Raw genomic sequence first — 27,570 nt, forward strand, 5'->3', positions numbered from 1 at the left:
TTTCATGGTGTAATTCTACCTATGTAGGTAGAATTACACCATGTATATTTGGTGCAATATTTCGCTATGTAAAAGGGACATCGCAGAACACAGTATATATTAATCAAACCAATTAAGCGCCACGTGACCGCTTTGAACCTCGTAATCTGACTGTCAGATTTAACCAAAAGAAAGGGTGCAGCGATGGACAATCCTGTGTCTTTGATGGACACAAGAATTAGTGACGATAAATGAATCGTCGTCATTAATTAAAACAAAACTCAGATGGAAAGAAATTCAGAAATGCAAAAAATGGTTTTTCTGCATTTTGTCATTTACAGCGTTGTGTTATGTCATTTTGGTCTTTAGATTTATCAAATCAAACAATTATGAAACAAATCAAATAGTTTAATCAAATATTATGATTTATATTTTTTTATTAGTCATACTAAGTAAGTTTTCGATGTCGGAAGCCGCTCATGCTCGAAGCTAATAGTATATAAATTCTAAAATAGGTGAATATATTTTTTATATAAAAATAAATTGACAAATTCCCAACCAGCGTCTTCTGCATTCGCGGCAGAAGTCAAAAGAGTGACCTAGTGCACTCAGATTTTCTGGAGTTTGTGCAATGACATCTGGGCAAAAGTAGCCCAGGATAGAAAAAAGTGGAGAGAAATGGAGGAGGCCTATATCTACTCGTCGAGAGGTCTTGAATAATAATAATTATTATATGTTATCCTATTGTGTTTGTGTCATACTGCTGGGCAAAAGCTTCCCTCTCTTTCTTCCACGCGTCTCGGTCTATGGCAGTATTATGTCAATCTTTCCGAAAGATCGTGCCGCCACAGGGCTGCCAGATCGTAAAATCGGACTGATTGTCGTATCTATTATGTATAGGTAGTCGTTCGGTATAATTGGATACGAAAAAACACGAAATTTCAGCACGGGATTAACAGAGACGGATTGCCAACTTGATAGTACGATATGGTGACGGTTTGAGTGGTTTTTCTCTTTAGACTCACCATTTGATCAGTTTGGTGTTCTATATGATATATACTGGCCTTAGCGTCTATTTCAGACGATCTATGGTGCAATGTCCGCACCGCCGTAAAATAGATTGTATTTGTATTTTTTTTATTTAGGTAATTACAGCAGAATACTAAAATTTAATTACAAAAGTATCGTTAAACCAGTAAGGGTTGTCTCGATACTCCAAATTGTACATCGTCATATTATCTAAAACTATTAAAGAAAATAATGAAATGAAACTAATTTTTAATATATTACTAAAGAAATAAAAGGCTGAAATAAATAAATAAATATGACATCTGTTTTGATTCTTTTTTAAGTAAAATCATGTGTTCAGTACACCTAGTGTAAATTTATTCGATAGTGAACCTGTACCCTGTACCCCACAGGTCTTTTCAATATATTGGAGCAGTTAAGTAGTTACTTATAGAAAAAAAAAAACATACGGATCTAAACGTCACTTGATTTAAAAAATTCAGCACCTAAGCAAGCTGGCAGTTGACAGTTGTCTAATAGGCACAGCAGTCTCCATCTCGCCGCTAAGCAAGAGCGATGTATTCCATTTACTGCCGCGCCGGCCCATTTAGATAAATATACGACAGATTGACAGCGTACATCACACACTCGCAGGCTAAGTAACATATATATATTTGTGAATAACAAAAGCGTGTTTCTAATAATCAATAGTAGTAGTAAAACTCTTTATTGTAAAGAAATGAAAACAAAACAGGAAATAAAACATTAGTACAAAGGCGAACTTATGCCTTTAAGGGATCTCTTCCAGTTAACCTTCAATTTTGTCTTAAATATTTGAAAGGATGAGGTTTACAACTTGGAAATTTCATATGCATCTTACGGGCTTCCTGCCTAGGGGCCTAATGCAAAATTAATGCAGCAAAACAAATCTACATAACATCATAATATTCATAACATCAGAAAATAAATTAACTAAATAATTTAAATAGCAAAAGCTCTCTTAAAACATGAATAAAAACCTGACATTACAAGAAAACGTTTTCTAATTACCACGAGTAACCATTATCCCGTACAAACTACCGGTATCAAATAGCAAACTACGAGCCCACATCCTCATCTGTCGATCCGGCAAGACATTTTTCGCAAAGACAAACCAGCCCTACCAACTGAGCTACGATGACCTCATATGCATCTTACGCCTAGGTGCCTAATGCAAAATTAATGCAGCAAAATAAATCTATAACATCAGAAAATAAAATAGCTAAATAATTTAAATAGCAAAAGCTCTGACATTACAAGAAAACATTTCCTAATTACCTACGAGTAACCATTATGCCGTACAAACTACTTGTAATAAATAGCAAACTACAAGCACACATCCTCATCTGTCGATCCGGCAAGACATTTTTCCCGGACGCCGGCTCGCTCCGTAAATTAAAATGTGAATAATTAACACCCCCCACTACCCACCTCCTACAGTATTAGTTTTAAACCTGCACGATTTGGGGGGGAAAGTCGGAGTTGACGTTTGGAATTGTAATTACTGGGTTTTGATGGCATTTTATGTGTTATTGGGATTAATTTGGAGTTTTGAGGGGTGGATTGGGAAAAAGGATTATGATTGCGTCTAGTCGTCTAGAGTGGCACGGTTTAAATAAGTGTAATGTTTTATGATAATCAGTAGTCCTTTATGATAACCTATTTAGAATTAAAGAGAGAGATTTTTTAAAGATAATTTTGATGAACAAATGTAATGTGGTATGTTGTCTAAGCTAGAGCCGTGAGTTTGAATTTCCCGAGGTGGTGATGTTTTTGACTTTTACTAGGAGTTACATGCGCGTTGCCGACCCTAACACTCAGCACCCTCATTGAGCTACGGCAACCTTACCCACCGGCAGGAACACGACACTATGAGTAGGGTCTAGTGTGAAAATCTCGAATATTCATTCTCTAACGCACGAATACGCAAGAGTGACAGAGAAGCAGATAGTGAAATTTCGATTTACGATTTTCACGGTAAAGGCCCTCTGATCCCAGGCGTTCATCCAGTTAGCACCACGCATAATTGACGTGGGAATACTCTTCAATTATTTGATATGTTCTCCAACAACAAATTCCAACTACTAATGGTTTTCCTAAAGCTGTGTCAGGGCAGAATGCCAGTCTCCACACCCAACTTCACCTGATAAGTTCAATGATAATTTTGTGCAATAACTAAGTCATAGGGTATTCAGTGCATGCGCACGCAATAAACATTAACGGTAACGCGTATTAGCCATCACTTTAATAACCTAACCGAACTCACTTCCATTTTTAGGGTTCCTTCCGTGGCAAAATAAAGATCGACTAACATAAGGGTAAATTTGGTTATCTGCCTCTCTATCGTTTGAATACGCAAGAGTGATAGAGATGCAGATAATAGGCTCTCCATTGCGGAATGTATACTTATTTCCTTACTTATTTGGCTAGCGCGATGACCCAAAATTTGTCCTGGTCTCCAACACAACACACAACACAACACACACCACAACACAGTCCGCCATTTTGCTCGATCCTTAGCGAATTCATGCCAGTAGGGCTAAGATAGTCGGCTCTTTATCATTTGTCACCATGCCTGTCACGTTCTAACAAGTATATAAGCGCGAAAGTGACGGGCATAGTGATAAGTGATAAAAATGGAACAATGCTGCCACCGCAGCTTTCGTCTATGCCGAGCTCACAGAGGTCTACCTCCACTCTATCCGCCCAACGATATTTAGGATGACCAACAGGATGGCGTTCAGTTGGTCGACCCAAGTATGAGGTCCTTATATCCTTTCGAGGTTACTTATATCAGTATAAGTTTCGCGCCTTAATCTAAAAGTAGTTTTTTTAATGTTTTCTGTAATATACCATCAAACAATTGTTGCATTCAACACTATAATTCAATCGACGGACGTCGATCAGTGCGGGACTAATCCATCCCAAGGCCACCTATCTATCTAGTCTTAATATTTAAAATGGTTTAAATTCTGATGACTACAATAACTGTTAAAGTAAAAAGTAACAACAGAATATGTGAGGATTGATATATTGAGACAGCGGTACCTAAGGTTTTAAATATTATTTTCTTTTTCTTTACGAGTTCCAACTTTCCAAGAAACGTTCACAATAGAGATAATGACACATGTTGAATTTTATAACAAAATCTAGTAAAATAAATAGAAAATGAGCATTTTATCGTAATAAAGTGGTTATAAAAATAATATACGGAAATGATAAAAAAAAACTTATAGGACCTGAAAGTTTCAAAATTAAAAGTTTTTTATTTTTTTCCTAAAAGGAATAAAGTAAGGGTACCATTCGATTCCTTACATTTTATCAAAAACAAAAATATTGCATAGCAAATATATACATAAACGCAATAGTTCACCGACAAAATCGCAATTTTAATGTTTTTAATACTTCAAGATGGGCTCTCGGTGACCGTGACGTCACGTTTGCTTATCGTTTTGTTGGGAGCGTTTCGCGAGTGAAGTACGACTGTCGGACTTTGACTATCATTTCTAACTTTTGTATTGCTTTAATGCAATGGGTCCCATATAGACATTTGATTCTAAACACGAACCTGAACGATTGATACCATAAATAAAAAATTGTCATCTAGCCTATTCTCTGAAAATCAGTCATGGAATCGAGTTCTATGGACGTCTACGCTTCTGGGACTACCTACATAGCTACTCATACAAAAAAGATTGAATTCGATTACACTTCCTGCACTTTTCCTTCTGGAATACATATCGAATAAGAGACAAATGTCGAACGAAGATAAAGCCAGCAAGACAGTGTTATTGCAAAATGATATTTTCCTATCAAAATCCCATCCATTCGCAAATTATCGTTTTTTTACCCGTCAGCGTATCGGCGGAACCAACACGAATCATTGGCACGCAACAAAACGGCATCCCATTCGATTCCGTCGGAAAAAAAGACAATCCAAATACGTACACGCGATTGCCATCTAAATAATTCAAGCCCGTATCCTGTACTTGCGTTCCTACCAACTTTATTTTACCGTCGATGAAACGTATAGCTCCATTCAATCGTTCTAATTCCCGTTATGTTACGGGCTAATTTGTAGGAGTTGTGAGTTTTGAGAGCGGTAAAGTTATCTTGGCGTTTACATATGGAGTTTTTACAAGCTCTTACGCGAAACGTCGATCCGAATTTGCCCCCTATACTGATGATATGGGAAAAACAATGAAAGCCGATCGTAAAGCAAGACGTAAGGCGTCAATCACTCTGTTTTTTCGGCTTTTCGCGGATTGCGTTTCGAATGAGTATGGAAATTTGTTCATCTTTCGGTAATTTTCGCGTTTGGGATCGGGATTTGGCAGTTGAATGACAGCGTAATAACCCCCGTTTTGGTTGTTTACTGATCGGGCGAAATTTGAATAGGGGTTTCTGATGTACTTTTGTATTTAGCTATTAACCTTTGGTATTTATAAATAGAACTCTAACTTACTAAACATTTTCGTCAAGTTTATTTGTTAAAAATTTCTTCTTCTTCCTCGCGTTGTCCCGGCATTTGCCACGGCTCATGGGAGCCTGGGGTCCGCTTGACAACTAATCCCAAGATTTGGCGTAGGCACTAGTTTTTACGAAAGCGACTGCCATTGTTGGGATTAGTCCGGTTTCCTCACGATGTTTTCCTTCACCGAAAAGCGACTGGTAAATATCAAATGATATTTCGTACATAAGTTCCGAAAAACTCATTGGTACGAGCCGGGGTTTGAACCCGCGACCTCCGGATTGCAAGTCGCACGCTCTTACCGCTAGGCCACCAGCGCTTTGTTAAAAAATTATCATTTTCAAAAGTAATCCCTTCGGAAGCGTATTAGTAGTCGTTGAAAGCAGCTTAAGCTGCATAGTTCATATTTGAGAGCCCGCATATAAATGTGATCTATGATAAGTATTAAGTTTTGAGCAACTGTGTTGAAACCGTTGTCCGAACACTCAGATTCTCCAGCAAATATAAGTACATAAATATATTAATGTAGATGAACTGTGATCATAAGTTTTGGTGTAGTACATTAAGCAATTAAAATGTTGTCGAATATTTCTTACTGTTGCTATGCTGGTGCAAATCTTCCGGGTTCCGAAACTAGAAAGGAATGAATGGTGATTCTGACCGGGTAGCATGAATTGCGTTCTCGCAAGATGTATGGATTCGCTCGCGAGAACGCAACTCATGCTAGCAGGTCTGGTTTACATTCTGATGCTTTGAACATTAAAAACGAAATTGTAGAACGTACGCTGTGTTGTTAATTTTGCGGACTTATACGACACTAATATATACCTCCATTTCGGGTACCACGGGTTACGTCGTACCCGAAATAGAGGGAAAATACCAACGACAAGGTTGAGTGGAGAAAACGAGGAAAGACCTTTGTCCAGCATCCCACTGCTGGGCAAAGGTCTTTAGTACTTAGTGTCCTTAAGTTAGGCTAGTAAAAAAAAATAGTAAGTAAATAAATATTCTTTATTGCACCAACAATTATACATTTTACATACATGTAAAACTACAAATAAATTTTAAAGAAAATAGAACCAGGTAACAACAGGCGGTCTTATCGCTAAAAAGCGATCTCTTCCAGACAACCGGGACTCCTAGATATTATTTTTTATTTGTTTATTTTTCTTCTTTAGTTAGATTGTTTATAACATGAATATAAAATAAAAGTAACATACAAAAACACGAAAAAAACGATACAAAATACATATAGACGTATTATTAAAAAAACTACCCTAGGGTGCCGCCGGCAGCGGGGCAGGGCCCAAGATGCCGGTGGTCAGGGCCGCAGAGAGAGCCGCACATGGCGGTTATCTCGTGGGCCAAGTCTAGTTACTTACTGGAGTTGTCCTTCTCGGCTTTCACGAGATTCTCGATCATCATAGGGGATGGTGATGTCAGTGATTATTATTTGAAGATAGAGATAGACTGAGGAGATTGGGGAGAGCCACTGATCTCTGTCCAGTGCTGTGTCTGGCCACTCTTTCAAGGAGTCCAGTTCATCCCGATAGCGTTTCGAAAATATCTACCTAATACCTATATGATGCCTACTTGAATAATAAACTTTATCTTTATCTTATCTTTAATATCTACTAAGACGATTAAACAAGTAGGCTTGTATTTATTCCCTAAATTCAAAATATATGTCCCAACATAATATTTATGCTTACACACTTAACTTTACACTCAACACATTGCTAAAGACGAATAAAATACAGACTAAAAGGGACCCGGACCAAAGGTGCTTATTCATTACCCAATTTAGAATTTACAAGCAGATGTGTATGGACTTAATCAATTTCTGCTCGCAGCCGCGTTAAAGGTGACATTCTGACATTAACATATTTTTGCAATGGCCGTGTTATTTCAAAGGGGCTGGTTTCAAAAATACGACGTCGGCACACACTCTCATTAACTTTGTAACACATAAGGAGCGGGCTGAATACTAATTGAGATGGTGGAGACGCGGGTGTAGATGGGACATGTCTCTGATGCGGTGTGATGCCGAGTGCACATATTAGCCCACCGGACTTTAATGAAATCTTCCCAATCCCAATGTCCTATCTTTTTTTTAGAAATTTATAATAGTTTACAGATTTTAAAATATATAATAAACTGCCAAATGATATAGCCAAACTGGAAGGCATTTTAGAATTTAAAAAAAGCTTATTTAGATTTATAGTAAGGAAAGCTTACTATTCACAGTATCTAGTCTGATGTATAATTTAATTGTTGTTAGTTTGTTTTATATTTAAAAATTGCAATAGATTATAAATGTAAGCTATAATAATTGCATGCTCCATCTTGACTTAAATATTTGTATGCCTAATGGCAAAACATGGTGATACGCTACTATAATTATAAGACCTATTATGTACCTGTGTTTACAAATAAACGTATTGATTGATTTTTCCATGTATTTGTAGTGTAATGTAATAATTTTGTACGGAACCCACGATGGGGGAGTCCGACTTGCCCTTGTCCGGTTTTATTATAGTACATGTATGTTAAAATACGTCTATTCAAACCACATAAAATTGACTTTTGGATAATATGACATACAGGCCAATTCGAGTTTTAGTTATTAAACCTCATTCCATTATGATTATGATACTGATCTGTCAGAGTCAAAAGTGACGTTTTTGGATTCGAGTTTTATTTATTAGATCTAAATACAATATGATACTAATCTGACACTATCTCTATCTTGATTATTCATGTTACTAACCATGCTATGGAATGTACACGTGTTCTGAAAATAAATTGAATTGATACTGATATGTACTGACATGTCAAAAGTGACGTTTTTGGTTCAAGCTTGACATAATGCGGAACTCAGCAGGTCCTCTAAAGGAGACTGGAACTGGAACATCTCATATTGGAATAATGTTAGATAAGTACCACAACTATATTATTGGAATTGGTATAGCATCATCATCCCATCCGTTAACCCTCGTCGCGTCTACGGTTGTACTCTCTGATGCCGGCCGCGTGGGGAGCGTAGGGGGCCGCGATGGTGTTAATTATACGATTTTCTTTGATAATAAGTTAATAAATATTGGATAAGGCTCACCCTCGGCTGGCCCTTTAATGAACCCGCTCTAGGTGTTCGGTTGCTCTGTAGTGGCTCCGTGATGAGTAAGGAGTCATATATTACAGGACAGGTATAAAATATTTGGTTTGATGCCTATTAACAAAACTTAACTAACACTGAAGTTTATATACACAATAAAGGAAAATACAGGGAAAATACTACTCTACAAAATCTACCGAAACTGTGTGTAGTGGTCACGTTTGAAAATATCGGTACGAAAAATGTGCCAAAATTATGTATACACTAACCTTAATATATCGGCAATAAAGTCGTTTATACATATTTTTGGCAATTTTTCGGATCGATATTTTCAGACGTGACCGTACGACCGGTCTGGCCTGATGGGTAGTGACCCTGAATGTGAAACCGATGGTCCCGGGTTCAAATCCCGGTAAGGGCATTTATTTGTGTGATGAACACAAATATTTGTTCCTGAGTCATGGGTGTTTCCTATTTATATAAGTATGTATTTACGTATATGTATTGTAACCTAGTACCCATAGTACTAGCTTTGCTTAGTTTGGGGCTAGCTCAATTTGTGTAAGATTGTCCACCTAAATAATTATTTTATTTATTTATTTAAGTCCCCATTCCGCATAGGGCTAGCGTGGGGACCATAGCCCGAGCCCTCTCGCACATGAGAGGAGGCCTGTGCCCAGCAGTGGGACGTATATAGGCTGAATTATTATTTCCTTTATTCATTTCTTTTCTCAGGCTAGGATTTTTATAATATGGATATAAAAGTAAAATATAAAAACACTTACAAAACAATACAAAAGATATAAACACATTATAAAAAACCTAACCTAGGGTGCCGCCAGCAGCGGGGCAGGGCCCAAGCTGCCGGTGGTCAGGGCCGCAGAGAGAGGAACCGACGTACTATACGCGCCGTGTCCAAAATTACTGCCTTCTGCATCTGACCCTTGATCCAGCCACCTAGCGAGAGTCTCTCTAGGTGTTGGTCGAGACTCTTCGCTATGAGACCGTTCGCTGACACGACTATCGGGACAATGATCGTCGAATCAACATCCCACATGGCGGTTATCTCGTGAGCCAAGTCTAGGTACTTACTGGACTTGTCCTTCTCGGCTTTCACGAGATTCTCATCATGGGGGATGGTGATGTCGACGAGCACGGCCCGGCGTTGCGATCGATCTATTATCACGATGTCAGGCTTATTGGCTACAATAGTCCTGTCAGTAATAATAGATCGATCCCAATAGAGCGTGGCACGACCATTTTCGAGAACTGGCGCAGGTGAGTACTTGTAGTACGGTACTTCGCGGTCCACAAGGCCGTATAGAAGAGCAAGTTGCTGGTGAATAATCCTGGCTACGAGATTATGTCTGTGCAAGTACTCACCGTTAGCAAGATGAGAACAACCGGAAATGATATGCCTGAGTGACTCTCCGGGACGGCGGCATGCCCGACAAATGTCGACCGTACCGTCCTTCAGGATATATTTCCGATAGTTGTTCGTCATCATCACTTCGTCCGCAATTGCACAGGCAAAACCTTCGGTTTCTCCGAAGAGGTCCCCGAATCGTAACCAGTTCACCGACGCGAGCAGGTCCACGTCGGGTCCCGTGAGGGCCTTGTAGAACCGCCCGTGTAGCACCTTACTCTCCCATGCCGCCTTGCGATCCGCAGTACTTAGTACCACAGGTTTACGCCAGTTCTCGTTTGCCAAGGAGAGCGGCGTGAGGTTCCTGTCTACTGCCACCACATCACGATGCATCCCACACTCGTTGTTAAGGAAATAATTCCTGAGATTGCACACCTCGCGGTTATGGAGATCTTTGGCGTTTAGGAAGCCGCGACCTCCACATTTCCGAGGGATGTACAATCTCATAACTGACGAGCGTGGGTGTAGCATACGGTGTGTGGTTAGCAGTAGTCGGACCCTCCGATCCAAGGCGTCCAGCTCGGTCTGAGTCCATCTTAGTATGCCAAAGGAGTATGTGAGTAGGGGCATTACCCAGGCGTTGAAGGCGCGCACTTTGTTGCCTCCTGACAAAAGACTGTTAAGGACTTTTGTGAGCCGACTGAAAAAGCGCTCCTTCACCGACTGTCTAATATCCTCGTCCTCAATACCCAACGACTGTGTCATACCAAGGTATTTGTAGGTTTCTGATTCAGAGATAGATCTGAAAGACATTGTCTCAGAAAGTTGTAAATTTATTGAATTTACAACCTTCCCCCGCTGTACATGCATAACCGCACATTTATCGACACCAAACTCCATGTTGATGGCACTACTGAAGACTTCGGTGGTTTTCAGTAGCTCCAACAAGTCTTGGCTATTTGGTGCAAATAATTTGAGGTCATCCATGTACAGAAGGTGAGAAATGACTTCACCCTCTCTCCGAAGCCGGCAACCTAGTCCCGAATCCTTCAGCAGAGTGCTGAGGGGATTCAGAGCTAGGCAGAACCACAGGGGACTCAGACTATCACCCTGGAATATTCCTCGCTCAATCCTTATAAAATCCTGCGGGCCAGGGCGGTCATCCCCGCCTCCTGGTTGACGAAGGACTGTGGTCCACTGCCTCATACACGCGCTTAGGAAGGCTCTTAAAGCTGTATCAACTTTATACAGCTCTAAGACCCTCCCCAGCCATGAGTGAGGCACCGAATCATAGGCCTTCTTGTAGTCAATCCAAGCGGCAGAGAGGGCCCCCTTATTCCGCCGGATTTGTTGGCAAATGGTCATGTCTATGAGGAGGAGCTCTTTAGTACCACGGGACCCAACCCTACATCCATTTTGAGCGGAGGCCAAAATGTTGTTAGCGACAATGTGCGCGTTTATTTTTGATCTCAAGATGGATGTAAGGAGCTTGTAGAGTGTAGGCAAGCACGTGATGGGTCTGTAGTTCTTAGCTTCCGTGGTACTACCGGACTTATAGAGCAGGAAGGTGACACCAGTTGTTAAGGAAGGTGGGAGAGAACCAAGCTCGAGGGCTTGTTGAAATTGTGCTGCCAAGCGCGAGTGCGAGCATCGGAACCATTTTAGCCAGAAGTTGTGCAATCCATCCGGCCCAGGGCTTTTCCAGTTCTGGGCCGTGCGGATGGCACAACTTACGTCATCGGGGCTGATGGTGACTGCCCCCATAGGTTCGATGGACTCGCACTCACGCTCGACAGCACTCATCCAATCCCCCTCGGTGTGTTCGACAGGCACTGACCAGATGTTACGCCAGAAATCAGTCATGGCAGTAGCATCCGGCGACCGCGTGTCGGACGCACGAAGGTTGGTTTCCTCCCACTTTCGGTATACCTTCCTTTGATCACTCTGAAAAAGACGATTCTGCTGGAATCGATCCACACGCTTTCTGTAGCGGCGAATACGGTTTGCCCATGCATACACTTTCTGCTTAAGAAAGTCGATGCGCTCAGTGAGATTGGCAATATAGTCGCGGGGCTCAATACCCGTCCCCGCGAACGCCTGATTCACAAAGCGCATTACTCGGGGGCGGTGGTTGCCCCCCCTGAAGCAGATCAGCTTTGCAATGAGAGTCCTAAACGAATTGATACGTCGCTCGATCCGTATTTGCCATGCGGGGGCACCTCCGGCGGTCCTAGGTGCACGTTCAGCGTCCGGAAACTTGATTCGTGCAACACGGCACGCCGCGATGGCTCCGCAATACATGATCGCGTGCGTATCATCTAAATCTTTACTAGTCCGCAGATATGGTTCTAGTAAAGCGTTTAGGGCTCCCATTAGCGCTAGATTGTGTCTATTCATAGGCAAACGTGGTAATCGTGGCCTAGTGTTGGGTGTGGACCGATACTGCGTAATCACCTCTTCCAGAGTCCTCCTCAGTTGCTCATTGGCTGTACTACTCACACTCTGCGCGAACTCCTCCTCCTCGTCGGCACTGAGATCCACCCGCGGCGCCCTCGGTGCCTGGTCTGGTGCCGGCACCGGATCCGGCGACGTGGCGGGCGGGTCCCGCGCCGAGGTGGAGGTTGAGCGAGCAGAAAGAGCAATGCGATGCAATATAAAATACGTTGGCATCAAGTAAAAGCCGCATTTTCAAAACCACTTCCTTGCATCAGTAGTGCGTCGTCGCTACATTCAGCACAATCCAGCATCCAGCGAAGCCTTAAGCTGCCCAAGTTGGAGTTGGTTAAGTTCGACGGGAATATCAAATCCTGGCTCTCATTTTGGGGTCAATTTAAGAAAATTCACGAAGATAAAGTAATGGACGCAACTGATAAGTACCAATATCTTTTACAATCAATGACCCCAAATAGCAGCGCACGACAGCTTGTCGAGAGTTACCCACCTTGCGCAGAGAACTACAGTAAGGCAGTGGAAGCTCTAAAGGCTAGATTTGCTGGAGACGACTTACTCATTGAAACTTACGTAAGAGGTTTGTTAACATTGATGCAACAAAGAGGAGAGCCTAAAAACTTGTCGAATTTGTACGATAACCTGCAAACACACCTGCAAGCATTGGAAACACTCGGCGTGACAAAAGACAAGTACGCTTCAATGCTGTTTCCTATGATAGAGTCGGCACTGCCAGAAAGCATACTTCGTGCTTGGCACCGCAGTCAATCTGAAACCAGGGACCTAGCCAACCTGATGCAGTTCCTGAGAAAAGAGGTGGAATCTGAAGAACGGATTAAGCTAGCCAGAAGTAAAATGGAAGATATTACCCTAGCAGAGCAAAAGCCACCCACCGCTTGTTTTGTACAGTTGACAGAAGCCAAGAGTAATAAAGAAGCTTCCCGCAGACAAGGTGAGACATTTACATCAGCATGCATATGGTGTAGCAAGGACAACCACTCAGCCGTCGAGTGCTACAAAGCGGCCAAAATGACAGTGAGTGATCGTATCGAATTTATCAAAGGCAAAAAAGCCTGTTTAATTTGCTTGAAAGGCAACCACATTGCAAAGAAATGCAAATCTTTCCCAAAATGTCTATATTGCAAAAAGCGTCATTTTACAATCATGTGCGTCGACATTCCAGCGGATCAAGGCAGCAGCAATAAACAGTCGGAGACATTCAATAACGTGTCGTGTGTACAAAAGTCTGCAAGTACAACTTTATTGCAAACCGTGATGGTGAAACTTGTACACGACAAGAAAGAGGTCAGTATTAGAGCATTTATTGACAATGGTGCACAACGGTCCCACATAAAGAAAGACCTAGTGCAGAAGCTCGGCCTAAAATCTATCAGAAAAGAGGTAATAAGTCATTGTTTGTTCGGCGGGTTCGAGACGAAAAAGGAAGACTACGGAGTGTTTGACATATGCGTCAAGAACGTCGAAAACGACTTTTCTATGAATTTATCTGTTGTAGAACAAACAAATATTTGTAATTTTTTACCTAAAATAAGATCTTCTGTAATACTAGAGCAGCTGCGTCGAAAAAATATTATTTTGAACGACTCCATGACCGACTCTCCTGACGAAGTAAGTTTATTGATAGGTGCTGACTATTCTGGGTTACTACTTACAGGCGACGTAATACAATTAGATAATAACTTGACTGCTATAAAGACGAAATTTGGGTGGACCGTTCAAGGTCCTATAACGGGGCTTTACAGTTCCATGACAAACTCGACGACGACTTTCCATTGCTTAACAAAGATTGATCTTACAGATTTGTGGTCTTTGGAGGCGATAGGTATCAACGATCCCGCGGTACAAGCAACTAAGACAGCGCGCGATGAAGAAGTCCTCAGATCCTTCGAAGAAAACATCAAGGTCAATGAAGAAGGTCGTTATGAGGTAAGTTTACCCTGGCGTGACGTTCCGCGACCAAAAACTAATTACGATCTTGCCAAAAAGAGGTTAGATAGCACCATGGCTCGCCTTAAGCAGCTCGGTAAGCTCGAAGATTACGACAAGGTATTTCGCGAGTGGTTACAGCTAAACATCATTGAGGAAGCACCTGACCATTCTGTCCAAGGCCATTACATGGGACATCATGGTGTGATCAAGACCTCCAGTTTGACAACCAAGCTGCGTCCAGTTTTTGATTGCTCAGCCAAGGACAGGCATGGGATTTCATTAGTTGCTGATCTCGAACGTAAGAAAACTGGTACTGTTGCCATGCACGTTGAAGAAGAGTCTTTCCTAGACAGATTAACCTACTTCTCAAGCTACATCAAGTTGGTTAGAATGTTGTGCTGGATGTTACGATTCAAGAAAAAATCGACATCGAAGGAACTAACTTACGAAGAGTTCGAATACGCTGAGAATACACTAATAAGGTTAATACAAAATAAGTGCGTAAACTCTTTAATAAATAATCAAAACATACAAACCTTTGCGGATAAAAATGGCATTTTACGTCTAAACACGAAACTGTCACTTGGTAATGAAAATTACAATTTCAAGTTCCCCGTGATCCTTCCTGGTTCTGATCCGATAGTTCGGCGTCTAGTTGAGTATAGGCACATCGAGCTTAAGCACACTGGAGCACAAACGTTACTCAATAATCTACGTCAAAACTTTTGGATTATCGGTGTCAGGAAATTAGTCCGTAACGTTATACATCGCTGTATAAGATGCAAAAGATTTAAAGCAAAACGATGCCAAGCACCCACTGGAGTTTTACCAAAGGAACGAATGGAAGCGAGCACGGCATTTCAACATTCGGGCGCCGATCTAGCTGGACCTTTGACTTTACGCTCTGGTGCAAAGGCGTGGATCGTTCTATTTACCTGTGCTACCTACCGTGCTGTGCACCTAGAAGTGGTGGAGTCGCTGTCAACAGGTGAGTTTTTAATGGCACTAAGAAGATTTGTAGCACGACGTGGACGGGTAGAAACGTTATTTAGCGATAACGCTACAAATTTTCGCGGCCTGGACAATGCGTTTGGTTCCCTAGATTGGGACGAAATTCAACGATTTTCCTCAATAACGCGGATCAAGTGGAATTTTTTGCCTCCGGCTGCTCCTTGGTGGGGAGGGTTCTACGAAAGATTGATAGGATTTCTAAAACAAATCCTTCGTCGAGTCTTAGGAAAGGCATCTATCTCGCTTATGGAACTGCAAACGGTGCTCTGTGACTGTGAAGCGGTAATAAACAGCAGGCCACTCACATACGTAGGTGGTCAGAGGGATCTGCAACCGTTGACCCCCTCAATGTTTATTCAGCCGTTGATGTCAAATCGTTCAACCGACTTTGATGAAGTTGACAGAGTAGCCCTTAACGTCAGGCAACGATATTGCCAAGATTTGCGTGAACATTTGCGTAAACGTTTCAGGGACGAGTACATAAGTTCACTCGTACAAAAGCGTGAGCGGAATGGACCTGTACAACTTCAGCCTGGAGACGTCGTCTTGGTGGAGACTGAAGATAAGCGTGTGACATGGCCACTGGCCATAGTTGAAGAGGTTTACCCTGGTGCTGATGGCATGAGTAGAGTGGTTCGAGTTAGAACTGCAGCCGGAACAAAGGTGAGACCTGTACAACGCATTTTTCCTCTTGAGTTAAACTCACATGACCGACTTGACTCGTCTTTTAGGCTAGTTGATACTGACTGTACTAGACAAACACAAACAGAGACAAATGATAGTAGTGAGGTACGATCGACACGAGCCAGAAGGTTGCCACAACATCTGTTTGACTATATTCTGGACTAGAGTAGCTTAACCTTCCGGTTCTTCCCGTTTGGGAGTGTGACGTATTCTGCTCCGCATTACAAAAAGGTTTTATTTATGGTTTACTTTTCATGTATTATTTTCTATTTGGTTTTAGAACCATGTCACAGTAAAATAGAATAATTTGAAATGTATGTAACCATGGCAGTCTGAAAATATCGTCGTAACAGCGATGACCTATTAATTGTTATTCTTTATATATATTTTGTGTTCAGTTTATCCAAGTGTTTCAATAAATAACGCGAGTTCAACACATCTGCATTATTATTATTATTATTATTTAAATAGGTTGTTATTCAAGCTCACTCAGTGTTATTGTCACAACAACGTACTTAGATACATAATTGAACATTTTTTGCATTTTTCTTGAGCCGAAGGCGGCTACCATAAAATGAGGACAGTAACCCAAAGTGGAAAACTGTTACTTTGGCATTGAGCCTAGAGCATTAGAGAAGTTATGCTTCATCAGCTCATATTTAACAATCGATATATACTCGTACAACATTATCTGAGCTACATCGACATTCACCCTTTGACCCACTTGAATTAATTAGTCCGAAGGTTGTGTCCGCCAAAGTTATACTTATAATTTTGAACAAGGTGCTTCTTCTTTGATTTTCAGCTGTTGACTCATTATACGGAGGTTAAAAAGGGCGACGGTCGCAACCCAGGTGTTTGTCAGGATCGAACGTATATTGATCTTTTGATCTCCGATCCTTTGATCAGACGGTTAACTCGATTAAGTGGGGTTGCCCTTAACTAATGCTCGTGTGTCGCTAATACTCAGCTTTTCCGTTGGTGGTTTGGAGTAGGCACTGCCTACAAGGCAGTCAATAATGGATAATATTATAGGACATTATTACACAAATTGACTAAGTCCCACAGTAAGCTCAATAAGGCTTGTGTTGAGGGTACTTAGACAACGACATATATAATATATAAATATTTATAAATACTTAAATACATAGAAAACACCCATGACTCGGGAACAAATATCCATGCTCATCACACGAATAAATGCCCTTACCAGGATTTGAACCCAGGACCATCAGCTTCGTAGGCAGGGTCACTACGCACTAGGCCAAACTGGTCATCATTGGAAGTAAAAATAACATTCTGCAATATTTGGACTACACAAGGGTTTCAAGTCATATAGGCTAATTCGAGTTTCAGTTATTCGATCCGTTTCCGAAATGATAGTTTCAGTATCGGAAATAGATCGAATAACTAAAACTCGAATTGGCCTGATAAAAGAGTTACGAAGAAGTGCAACATATATTATCCGATACTTTATACTGGCCGGGCAGTAATGCTTCCTAAAGTAAGCAACGGAATGGCACAAGGAATGGCTTCGCAGATTTACTGTTATACGCTGCCGGCTACTCGCCGTTGTTTAACGCTCATGATAGATTATGGGAAACGAAGTTCCTTAACTACCAAAGAGAATTGATTGTAATACAGGTAAAGTCTAAGAAAAAAACGTGCCCCTTAGTTTGACATCCAAAACAGATGCAGATACCTAAATATTGTCTGGAAGAGATCGATTTTGTTGCTGTTTTCTTTTTTATTTTTTTCTTCCATTGAAGTGTTCAATAAAGAGTATTTGTATTGTATCTAGGCTGTATTGGGATTTCTTAGGTTACAATATAACAAAGCATACAATTATAATTGTTCAAAATTATAGCTGACGTCGAGTAGGTAACTTGGGTGTCTTGAACGGGAACCTTCGAGCAACACCGGCTTCCGACATGTCGTAAGGGAGGAGCCTAAGCGATATCTTACCGTACAAATCTTTCTGCCATTTTTTGCGGGGGGAAACGTGCACACAGTCGCACTTCTCACTCACTACATACAAAATCCAATCTGTAATGACGACACAAATACATAGAAAATGACACACGTCAAAGACAAATCTTGCACACCTCGATCTCTTTTTGTGTACGGACGAGTCACAACATGCACCGCCATAGGCACAGTTGTGCCAATGCTTTGGCAGAGAGGAAATAGTATGAATGCCGTCTCCCCTTCCCCGTGAACAACAAAAAATGTAAGAATATTATCCATCTACGTATAATAAATTATCGAACAACATAAGACAAAGCCCAGTACAGCTATAGTCAAAGCGCCCATTGCATACAAATTCAGAATAAGGCCCAGAGCGATTTGAGACAAATGTCACCCGTATACACGCCGCAAAAGCCGCATCTTGCGTCTCGCAGGAGCATGGCGTCTGCACGCGACAAATCCTCACCTTGCCCGGTATTCCAATTTCTTACAATGTCGTAGCCAGTATAACTGTGACCTCGGCCGTAACAATTACACTCTAATACTGCTTCTAAATCTATATCTCTAATATCTATCTAAATCTATGCCAGGAATTTGTCACATTTGTATCTAATTCGTGCTATACATTCCAAGGTTTAGCCTACAGACAGATCTACGGGTCATAATCCCTAGCTAATTTAGCTTATGCACAGATATTTTTACTAGCACCACATACTTTTCAATATTAGGAAGATTGCTGGTCACTTCTGGACTAGATAAGCTTAGGACCGGGACAAGTGAGCTACTAGAAGAGATGCTCAGCAGTGGGCGATAAAGGACTGATATATATAGTCCTCCTCGCCGTATCCGACGACGGCGACTCCTTCAACTGTTTTTATTCGGAAAGGAATGATATGACGATGATGATTACATACTTTCAAATCAGCGGTATGAAGTTTCTGTTTCCAAATTTTTTCAGGAGCATCTGCAGGTCAATTCAAACTGGTAGGTGAGTAGGCATGGGAATAACAGACCTTAGGGTAGAAATCGTAATTTACAAGCGTCCGAATTTACGCAGACTTGCGGTGGCGCGTGAAACCGGGGGTTCCTCGTGTTGTCCAAACGTACATGTATCTTGTGTTACCAGTAGAATCACATCTTGTGATGTTGTTAAGCTAATGTTAAGATATAGGATATTAGGTAAAAACATTAATAGTAGCGGACGAGACTACGCCTTAAACGAATATACCTTTATCTAATTTAAAGGTATTAGTATATAGGAGAGAGATATGTTTCTATATTTAGACGGATTGGACTGTAGAAGATACTTTCTAACGCAAATTGTAGACAAATGTCTATGACGAACGAGTTAAGTTGCCTCGTGAACGTCAGCTGCTGCTTCGTCGGTGGATTGAGGAAACGTAGCCATTCAAACACTTATAAAAATGCCATCAACACCGACAGGTAAATAAAATTATGAAATAATACATAACAGTAAATTTGCGATTTCCGGTTGCAGAATACTTCAGGAAAAATTACTTTCCAGCAATTTGCCATAATTTGGAACAAATGATCAAAACAAACATGACCCCTCAGTGATGTCACAGTACAGATATCTGAAGATAAATCTGTATATCCTTTTAAATATAGGACACAGCTATACGTCTACATTAACTGATCAGAAATGTCCTTGTCTGCTTCGAACACAAATGAGTCTAGAGAATAAACACGATTTTTAGCATAAATTCTAGTTACATATGCATGATATCTCACAGCTAAATAAAACCGAACCTACATCAACGGGAGGCAGACTCGTCCAATAATATAGTTATATATTAAGTATAATAAAACTAAGCGGAGCGCAGTCATACATATTCATTGGAGCGAAGCGCGCCCGGCGAGCCAAAAAGTGAGATCCTTCATTTTAAATGGAATCGGGAATATCAATACTTTTATGGAATATGTTAAAAATTTAACATAAACTAAATTTTACCGACGTAGTAATGAATGTAATATTAATCCGACGGGGATGTTGTATAACGATGATCACGTGGATGATGAGAACTGGAGGGCAGCTGGAGATAACAAAATTTGAAGTAAACTTCTAAACTGATTAGCAAACGACTGATATGGCAAAGTGTCCAAAAAGATTGTAATGATTTTTAAGGTGTATATCGTCATGCATACTGTTACTGCATTGTTTATTGCAAAAGGTGGTTAATTAATCTCTTATCAGTGTATGATATTAAGGGTCCAGACAGAAGTTTTAGTCAACTTTTTGCAGTTTTTTCGAGAACGATATTTTCTGCTCTACACAGCGCAACTGAAGTATGACCCATTATTTTTGACTACCACACACTTATGAAGGGTAATTAATGGTGTGTATGTTAATAATGTGACAATTCTATTGGTAAGGCCTTGACCTAGCGCACACCTACTTGATGAAGAGGATCCTTGAACTCACGAAAACATACAAAATTATATAAGGAAATAACAGAAGGCAGCTTGCCTCAAATGGTGACAAATTTCAAAATTTATTTTGGGTACCTATGTAATGTATCTATCTGACCGGTATGAGATGATATTTGTGATCATTCGAGTGTAAATCACCAATAAAAGTCCATAAGAAACGAAAATGACGTACTTGCAGTAATTATATGTATACTAAAATCCCATTAGGTCAGCTAAAATGTGTATAGCAAAGCTAAAGAAACAAGCATCGCAAACGCCATCACGGATTATCATAAATGTAAATACGAGTCCCATTCGAGTTTCGAATGTAAACGAATATCTAAGAACACATAAAGCCGGGCTCATATTAATATTATCACATATCCGGACCACCAGTGCTCACTGGAAGAATTTTTAATGCTATGCTTTAATTATTTTGCTGGCGGCGTGGGTGGGACTAAGTTTTCATTCACATTAGAAAATTCATTTTTGCACACAAGCGCGCCTACGTTAAATTATTAAGTCGGTTGCCGAAAACTGAAATTCGGAGATCGCTGTATTTATGACTGCGTACATTTTCGAGTGGGATTCAGAAACCGTTTGTATTATGAAAAGAGCTAATTAACCCGAGTTGAGTGTGATTAATAATGGACATGTGGACGGACGTGTAGTTTTGTTCTTAGGCGGTTCGCGAAAAATTGGGTGCGGAAAAATGGGCGGGGTAGGGGGTACATTAATATTAAGCGTGGAAGGATTATTATAAGGCCGCTCTCGTTAAAATATGAAAGAGTATTATTAACAACATGGACAAAATAGGTATCAGCTCTATATATTAAAACGAATTCCTTTTTTTCTGGTATACTAATATAGAAAATAATCAAAAATTTAAAACGTTCTACATAAGTTCATTTCTATAAACGTCTAAGAAAAGATTAGCGCATCATAAAACTCCTAAGAAATGAACAACATAGAAAGGAACAAACAATAAAAACTAGCAGAGCATTTACATGAACAAAGATTAGAATATTTTTTTTATTTCAAACTATACACGAACAGTTAATACAACTGGACTTTAATTATATGATTCGAAAATCAATATCGATACCGCAGGCTTAAACAAATAATCTTGAAGTTAACGTGCTATAGCCCTGTAGATTTAATTTTGCAAGCAAGTGTACCGGTGCCTTTACAAAGCAAGACACAAAAATAAAAAATGTAATATGATTAGAAACGAATTACACACGGGGCGCACCGCGATAAGTCGGGTCGGCGGCTAACTAACCGCGGCCCCACGTTGGGCGCCACTTTGCCTTTGTTCCCCCACTTTCTTTGTATTTTGTTTCATTTCATGCAAAATTTAATTTCGTTTTCAAGACTCGTGTGGAATGATATTACGCGCACCGGCCGCGGCCGCCGGTTGTAATTTCATTGCTACTCCTCAAGTGTACGTGGACATTATGCCTTTTTCATCACATACCCTTTCGGTGGATAGCTCGGTTGTTTTTCGTTTAAAGCTGACCCGGGAGATCGGAATTCGCAGCCGGATTGTGTGGACGTTAATTGCGGGACATAACTATTCAAAGGGTTTTTTTATTACCACCCGGGCGACAAAGGAACAGAGTGCGAATCCTATGCTATTACACGAGAAACATTTGTACATTCTTCTTTATAAAGTATAGGAATCAGTTATGTAACACAGTGACACTATTTTAATTAAACAGATGAATTACGACATCGTAATTCGTCATTGTACACTGGTCCCCGAAAACTGGGTGCCGTTCAATTTTAATACAAACTTTTAGCATAATTTCATTTAACTACTATGGAAACTCATAATAAACATTATGTATAAAAACAAACCACAGAATGTTGTTTGTCATACTAATTAAATTACAGAATACTGTATAGCCATAAAAACATTCTTGATAACAATCCTCAGGAATAATTTTACTTCTAATAACATTCATTTCATATTATGATTAAAATGTAGAACTAAATTTTAATGAATTATCAGGTGGCATAATTTTCTATGACATATTAAATTATACAAAATCTACTCATTGAACTTTAAGGCTGGTTAGGTACGACGACGAGCGAAGCGAGGAGGAGTGTTAGGTAGAACTGTGACCATATGGACAGAAATGTATTTTTGCTCGTTCATTTTCACTAGGCGTTTATAACCTTCAATATTATGATATTAGTTTTGATGCATGAAAACCCTTCTGAATAATAAATTGTACAAAAAATAAACATTATGCTGGTTGCCTGTTATGAAAATACATTATTATGCTAGTTAATTATTATTACTTTCGACATTATGCAATTTGTTTTTATTTCACTTATTTTTATATCGAATCATCATTTCTGCAATTCAAAATTATGCAATTCAAATTATGCTAAATGAATATTCGCAAAAAGTTGTTATTAAAAACATTACACACCCCCGAAAACTAGTAAGCATACAATCAAAAAAATTGTGCATATAAGCTTATCACTACAACTTACTAATATCGCGCGCATGTTCATTGTTCAATGTCGCAGATATTGTTTGTTAATCAACATCACAAAACGAAAAAGCCCGCCAATCGGAAAAAGGGTCCTGCGAAGTCAAGACGTGAATCTTAAAAAGGAAGAAATTCAATAAAGACGGTCCCTCCTTACAAGTGACACCAAATCCCTTTTTAACCTTTACAAGAATCGACAACCCCAATTTGGCATCGATACCGGTAATGCAGTCCAGTGGCTCGGGGTGCCTCCCTAAGGTAAAGGGATAAAAAAGGGATTCTTTGTGTGATCTACCCGCAAATCGCTGCGGTGTACACTCAATAGGGGACGATTACGGTACCCAAATTGGGGCGTGTGAAAGAATTTCTTAGGAAAAGTTGGAAGGTATTTTTCGGTGTTTTACCGGATAAAACAATAAAGGGTGAAAGACATCTGGTAAGCTGTAAGGGCACCGTGTGAAAATAGAGGGGAGTTTGATTGAAAGTGTTGGGGAAGAAAAAATGAGTGAAGGCGATGACAAGCTTGTCTTTAGAAATAAATTGCAGAAGATTCGATATTCGGTGAATAATGGCGTAAGGTTTAGACAAGATTTTGATTCACAGCTTAAGTCAGTTGAAATATCATTCAAAATGCCTTGCTGGCTGATTTTATTAACGAAATTATAGGTGATGTAAAAATTACGAGCTGTAACTTTCATCTGCTGCGAAATTGATGTTTTTTGAAGGATTCAAAGTACAACGGCAAGTAAGATTGGTATTCGCAACAAAAGAAATATAAACTATAAGTAATCAACAACATAAACAAGAAAATAAACGAAGGACCACATGAAGTCTGTATAAACACATGTAAGATGTCATAATCTCATAATCTACCGCTAAGCACACTACTTGTTTGACCACCGTCGGCACCGTCCACTGGCCTAAACAAACTGACTGCAGCCATATTTGCCCATCGGTCACTTGATATACAGGCTTTATTAAGCGCTCCGCTCTAATATTGTAAACATAGATTCGATGCTTTGTGTGTTTACGTCTAAATAGTTTGTTATTTTGAATTTTGTAGGCAAATTTTATGATTATTCAAAATTATAAGTGTCAAAAATGAGTAACACCCGCTCTTATTCTCTTAACAAAGTTATCAGTCCACAGTCATTCATATTAGCTCATGGGGCAACATTTGTGCACCTATCAATAAACAAAAAAAATATTTGACTACGTCATAACCAAGGAAGGCGGTAGGGTATATGCCAATGTTTCAATTTCGAAAGGCTAATTAAATATCCAAATAAATCATTTTTCCAGTAACATAAGGTAATCATTCCATATAAATCATTTATTATCACCATGGCACTGCGAGCACAAACAATCGAAATTGGTCCTAGTTTCCATACGTCTCGTTTTTACACATCATGGTGCGATACGAGTAAGAATAGGATCGAACGCTACGCCGAAAATAGTCTACTAATTTGAAGGTTTAGTAAGTGTGGGATCGCCCCGTATGTTCAACTATGTCCATGCCTTCTTGAATCGTAATTTAGTCTACTGCTTGACTCCGACTTTTAAACATCTGTGAATATCAATTCTCGTTCGTGATGAGTTTCTGCGGAAAAGTGGTGTTAGTGACTGGTGCGAGCTCCGGTATCGGGGCGGCTACCGCTTTGCTGTTTTCTAAGGAAGGTGCTCAAGTTGCAATTGTTGGCCGGAATGAAGAAAAACTGAAAAAAGTCAGGCAGAAATGTGCAGCACTCGACTCAGATCCACTCGTCATGAAAGCTGACGTTGCAAATGAGGAGGAAGCAAGCACTATTATCCAGCAAACCGTGGACCATTTTGGGCAATTAGATGTTCTTGTAAACAACGCGGGCATCATGAGAGCTATGGCAGTCAGCGATCCAAACATTCTGCAAGTTTTTGATGAAGTTATGAATACGAATCTTCGTTCAGTCGTGCAGTTGACCAATCTTGCTGTACCACATCTGGAAGCCACTAAGGGGAACATTGTGAATGTGTCAAGTATTTCAGCGCTTTGCGTGAGTGGATCAAATTTTATGCCGTATGGCGTTTCAAAGGCAGCCTTGGATCAGTTTACTCGTTGCGCAGCCTTGGACCTGGCGCCGTCCGGGATAAGAGTCAACACAGTCAACCCTGGGCCGGTGAAGACAGACATTATTGAAAATTCTGGTTTAGCGCCGCCAGGTGCTGATAATGCTGCGTGGGAAATGATGAAGAAATCAACGGCTTTGGGAAGAGTGGGCGATCCTGAAGAGATTGCGGAAATAATCGCTTTTTTGGCGAGCGACAAAGCAAAGGGAGTCACCGGCTCTAGCTATGTCTCTGATAATGGAGGTTTGATCAATCGTCAGCTTCTTGGATAAATAGTCATTTTTAGACAGACATCATAATGATTTAGCTTGCATAATATTGTGACTTATTGTGTGATTAACGTGTTTATGGATTCTTGAATATAATATGTTACTATAATATTTAATTATTTTACAAAAACAATTGTGCATAGCTGTAGCTGTTTGAACAAAACTAAGAATCTAATTTGTTACCTCTACCCAAATTTTCCCTGTTGACGTTTCTGACCCTGTAGTGAAACTATGTGTACGTATGTACGTACGTACGTATGTGACGTGTGCAATGAAGAGTTTGTAATTGTATCGTAATTTGCGAGTCAGAAAGTACACATTGTAAATTTTAATATTTTATGGAACATCATTTGTTTATTTATGATTATTTGACAATCGTCATTTATAATTAAACGCACATTAGAAAATATATCACTAATTTTAATAAAATAGAATTAATGTCATGAACGTTCACATTAAACATGATATAAAACATTCGCTTATCATGAGAAATACCAACCACGAAAAAATGTGTTAATTAGTTTAAGAACGTATGTTACCTCAAATATTAAAACAGTTTCGACAAGTACTTAGTTATGTAATCGTAATTTTAATTTCAAATTAAACATTTAAATAAATATTTTTGTAAAAATCCTTTTATATCTTTTCCGGTAGACGAGAGATAGTATATTTTTACTTAACATGCACAAGGATTTAATTACCCAGCACAGAGAGCCATTATAATATTATTTTGTTGTATAAAAGTAGTGGGTCAGTGGTTTTTAATTAATAATGGAAGAACTTAGATGAAGTATTCCTGTGTTATTTCAAGTAACGAAGTGCGTTAGAAAATATACAGGTAAAAGAAATTCTGCAATTATGTGCACGTACGTTTTTTGTTCAACCAAGTAAAAAATATTTTACATCACAATGTACTTTAAGTATTAGATATTATTTAAACTTTTACTTCAGCAGATACCATGTATACAATTTCAAGTTTATAAAATCAGTTCAGTCAATGTCGTTAAGTTTGGCCAATGTTCCTTTCTGTAGGACATACTGACACCATAAGTTTTTAATATGCCTAGCGATGTATTTAGATTTTAATATCTGTTAGGGTTATGATATTAATACAATACGATCGCTCGCGATTATTGGTTAACACTGAGTCGTGTAAAGGTCTTATCATATTTAGTTGAAATCGTCCCGCTTATTAAAGTTGCAAAGAGCTTTATAACAAAGATCAAACATCTTTCTTACACCTATTCCCGGCACAATCTCAAACGAATAGTGTCCAAAGAAGAACCAATAAGGAATTAAAGATCAGATAAGATAAAGATTTATGTTTGTTTATACGATCTGGGGAGGCGTCGGGGTGCGGATTAAACGGCAAATTGGTTTAAGAACCCCCAGTTCGGGATCCGCGGGCACAAATCAATCGGAGTTCGCAAGGAAGTGTATTCCTATAGTATTTCGGCTTTTAAATTAATAAACGAACATAGTCCCATAAATTTTGAATTTGGAGCCTTCAATAATTCTATAAAATAATACTCATAAATTATCATTTGATTAACATTGAAACTTGTATACTAAGAAATGTACTTCGAGATAAAAGATTTTTACGATGTAAGTAATATCAATATCACTAAGCAAATAAAAATATTCATAATTAGCAACAATAATGTTTCCCCCGATATCTATTTAGACACTTGTATACAACTTTGTATCCACAGAAAAAATAATTTCATCAAACAAAAGTTAATTATTTTATTTAATACTTCCCAAAACTACGAGTAAGCACTAAACTAATGAATATCCCGAAGCAATTAAAACAAACAGAATGTAACCACCAATAATTAACAAAGGTACTCCATCCACCCAAACCTCCAATTCCAATAGATTCTAATAAGATTAGTGTTGTCGCACGGGTGTTAGATAAAATAGTTTGTGGCCTATAATTGGGGTCCGTTTGCACCGTCCTAAGTCGTAGCCTCGCCATTGTAGTTTCCTCCTTATTCTTTGTAGCATTAGATTTGAAATCGGACGACGCTAATGTTATCGATGGTCATCACTCGCATGACTAGACAAGATCGACTTGGAAGGTGACGCTTACAAGCATCAACCTGAAATGAATTCTGTTGCTTTGGGATAAAGTTGTAACTGGCGCAGTCACGTAGGATGTATAGTTTTCTCCGATCGGACATGGTTTACAAATTGGTTGTGTCGCGGGTAAATCAGGGCGGTGT

At 39.6% G+C, this 27,570-nt stretch overlaps 2 protein-coding genes across 2 annotated transcripts in view; one reads left to right on the forward strand and one right to left on the reverse strand.

The window, feature by feature from the left end:
* Positions 1 to 27,570, reverse strand: part of LOC133528836 (nucleoporin 88) — a 178,967-nt gene that overhangs the window by 39,864 nt on the left and 111,533 nt on the right. The gene's annotated exons all lie outside the window — the stretch shown is intronic.
* On the forward strand, positions 23,770 to 26,839 carry LOC133528969 (cyclohexanol dehydrogenase-like). The gene has a single exon (XM_061866506.1). It carries the CDS (start codon positions 24,566 to 24,568, stop codon positions 25,346 to 25,348), a length of 783 nt encoding a protein of 260 aa, XP_061722490.1. The 5' UTR covers positions 23,770 to 24,565; the 3' UTR covers positions 25,349 to 26,839.

This window comes from Cydia pomonella, chromosome 20, assembly GCF_033807575.1.
Source record: "Cydia pomonella isolate Wapato2018A chromosome 20, ilCydPomo1, whole genome shotgun sequence".
NCBI classification, from domain to species: domain Eukaryota; kingdom Metazoa; phylum Arthropoda; class Insecta; order Lepidoptera; family Tortricidae; genus Cydia; species Cydia pomonella.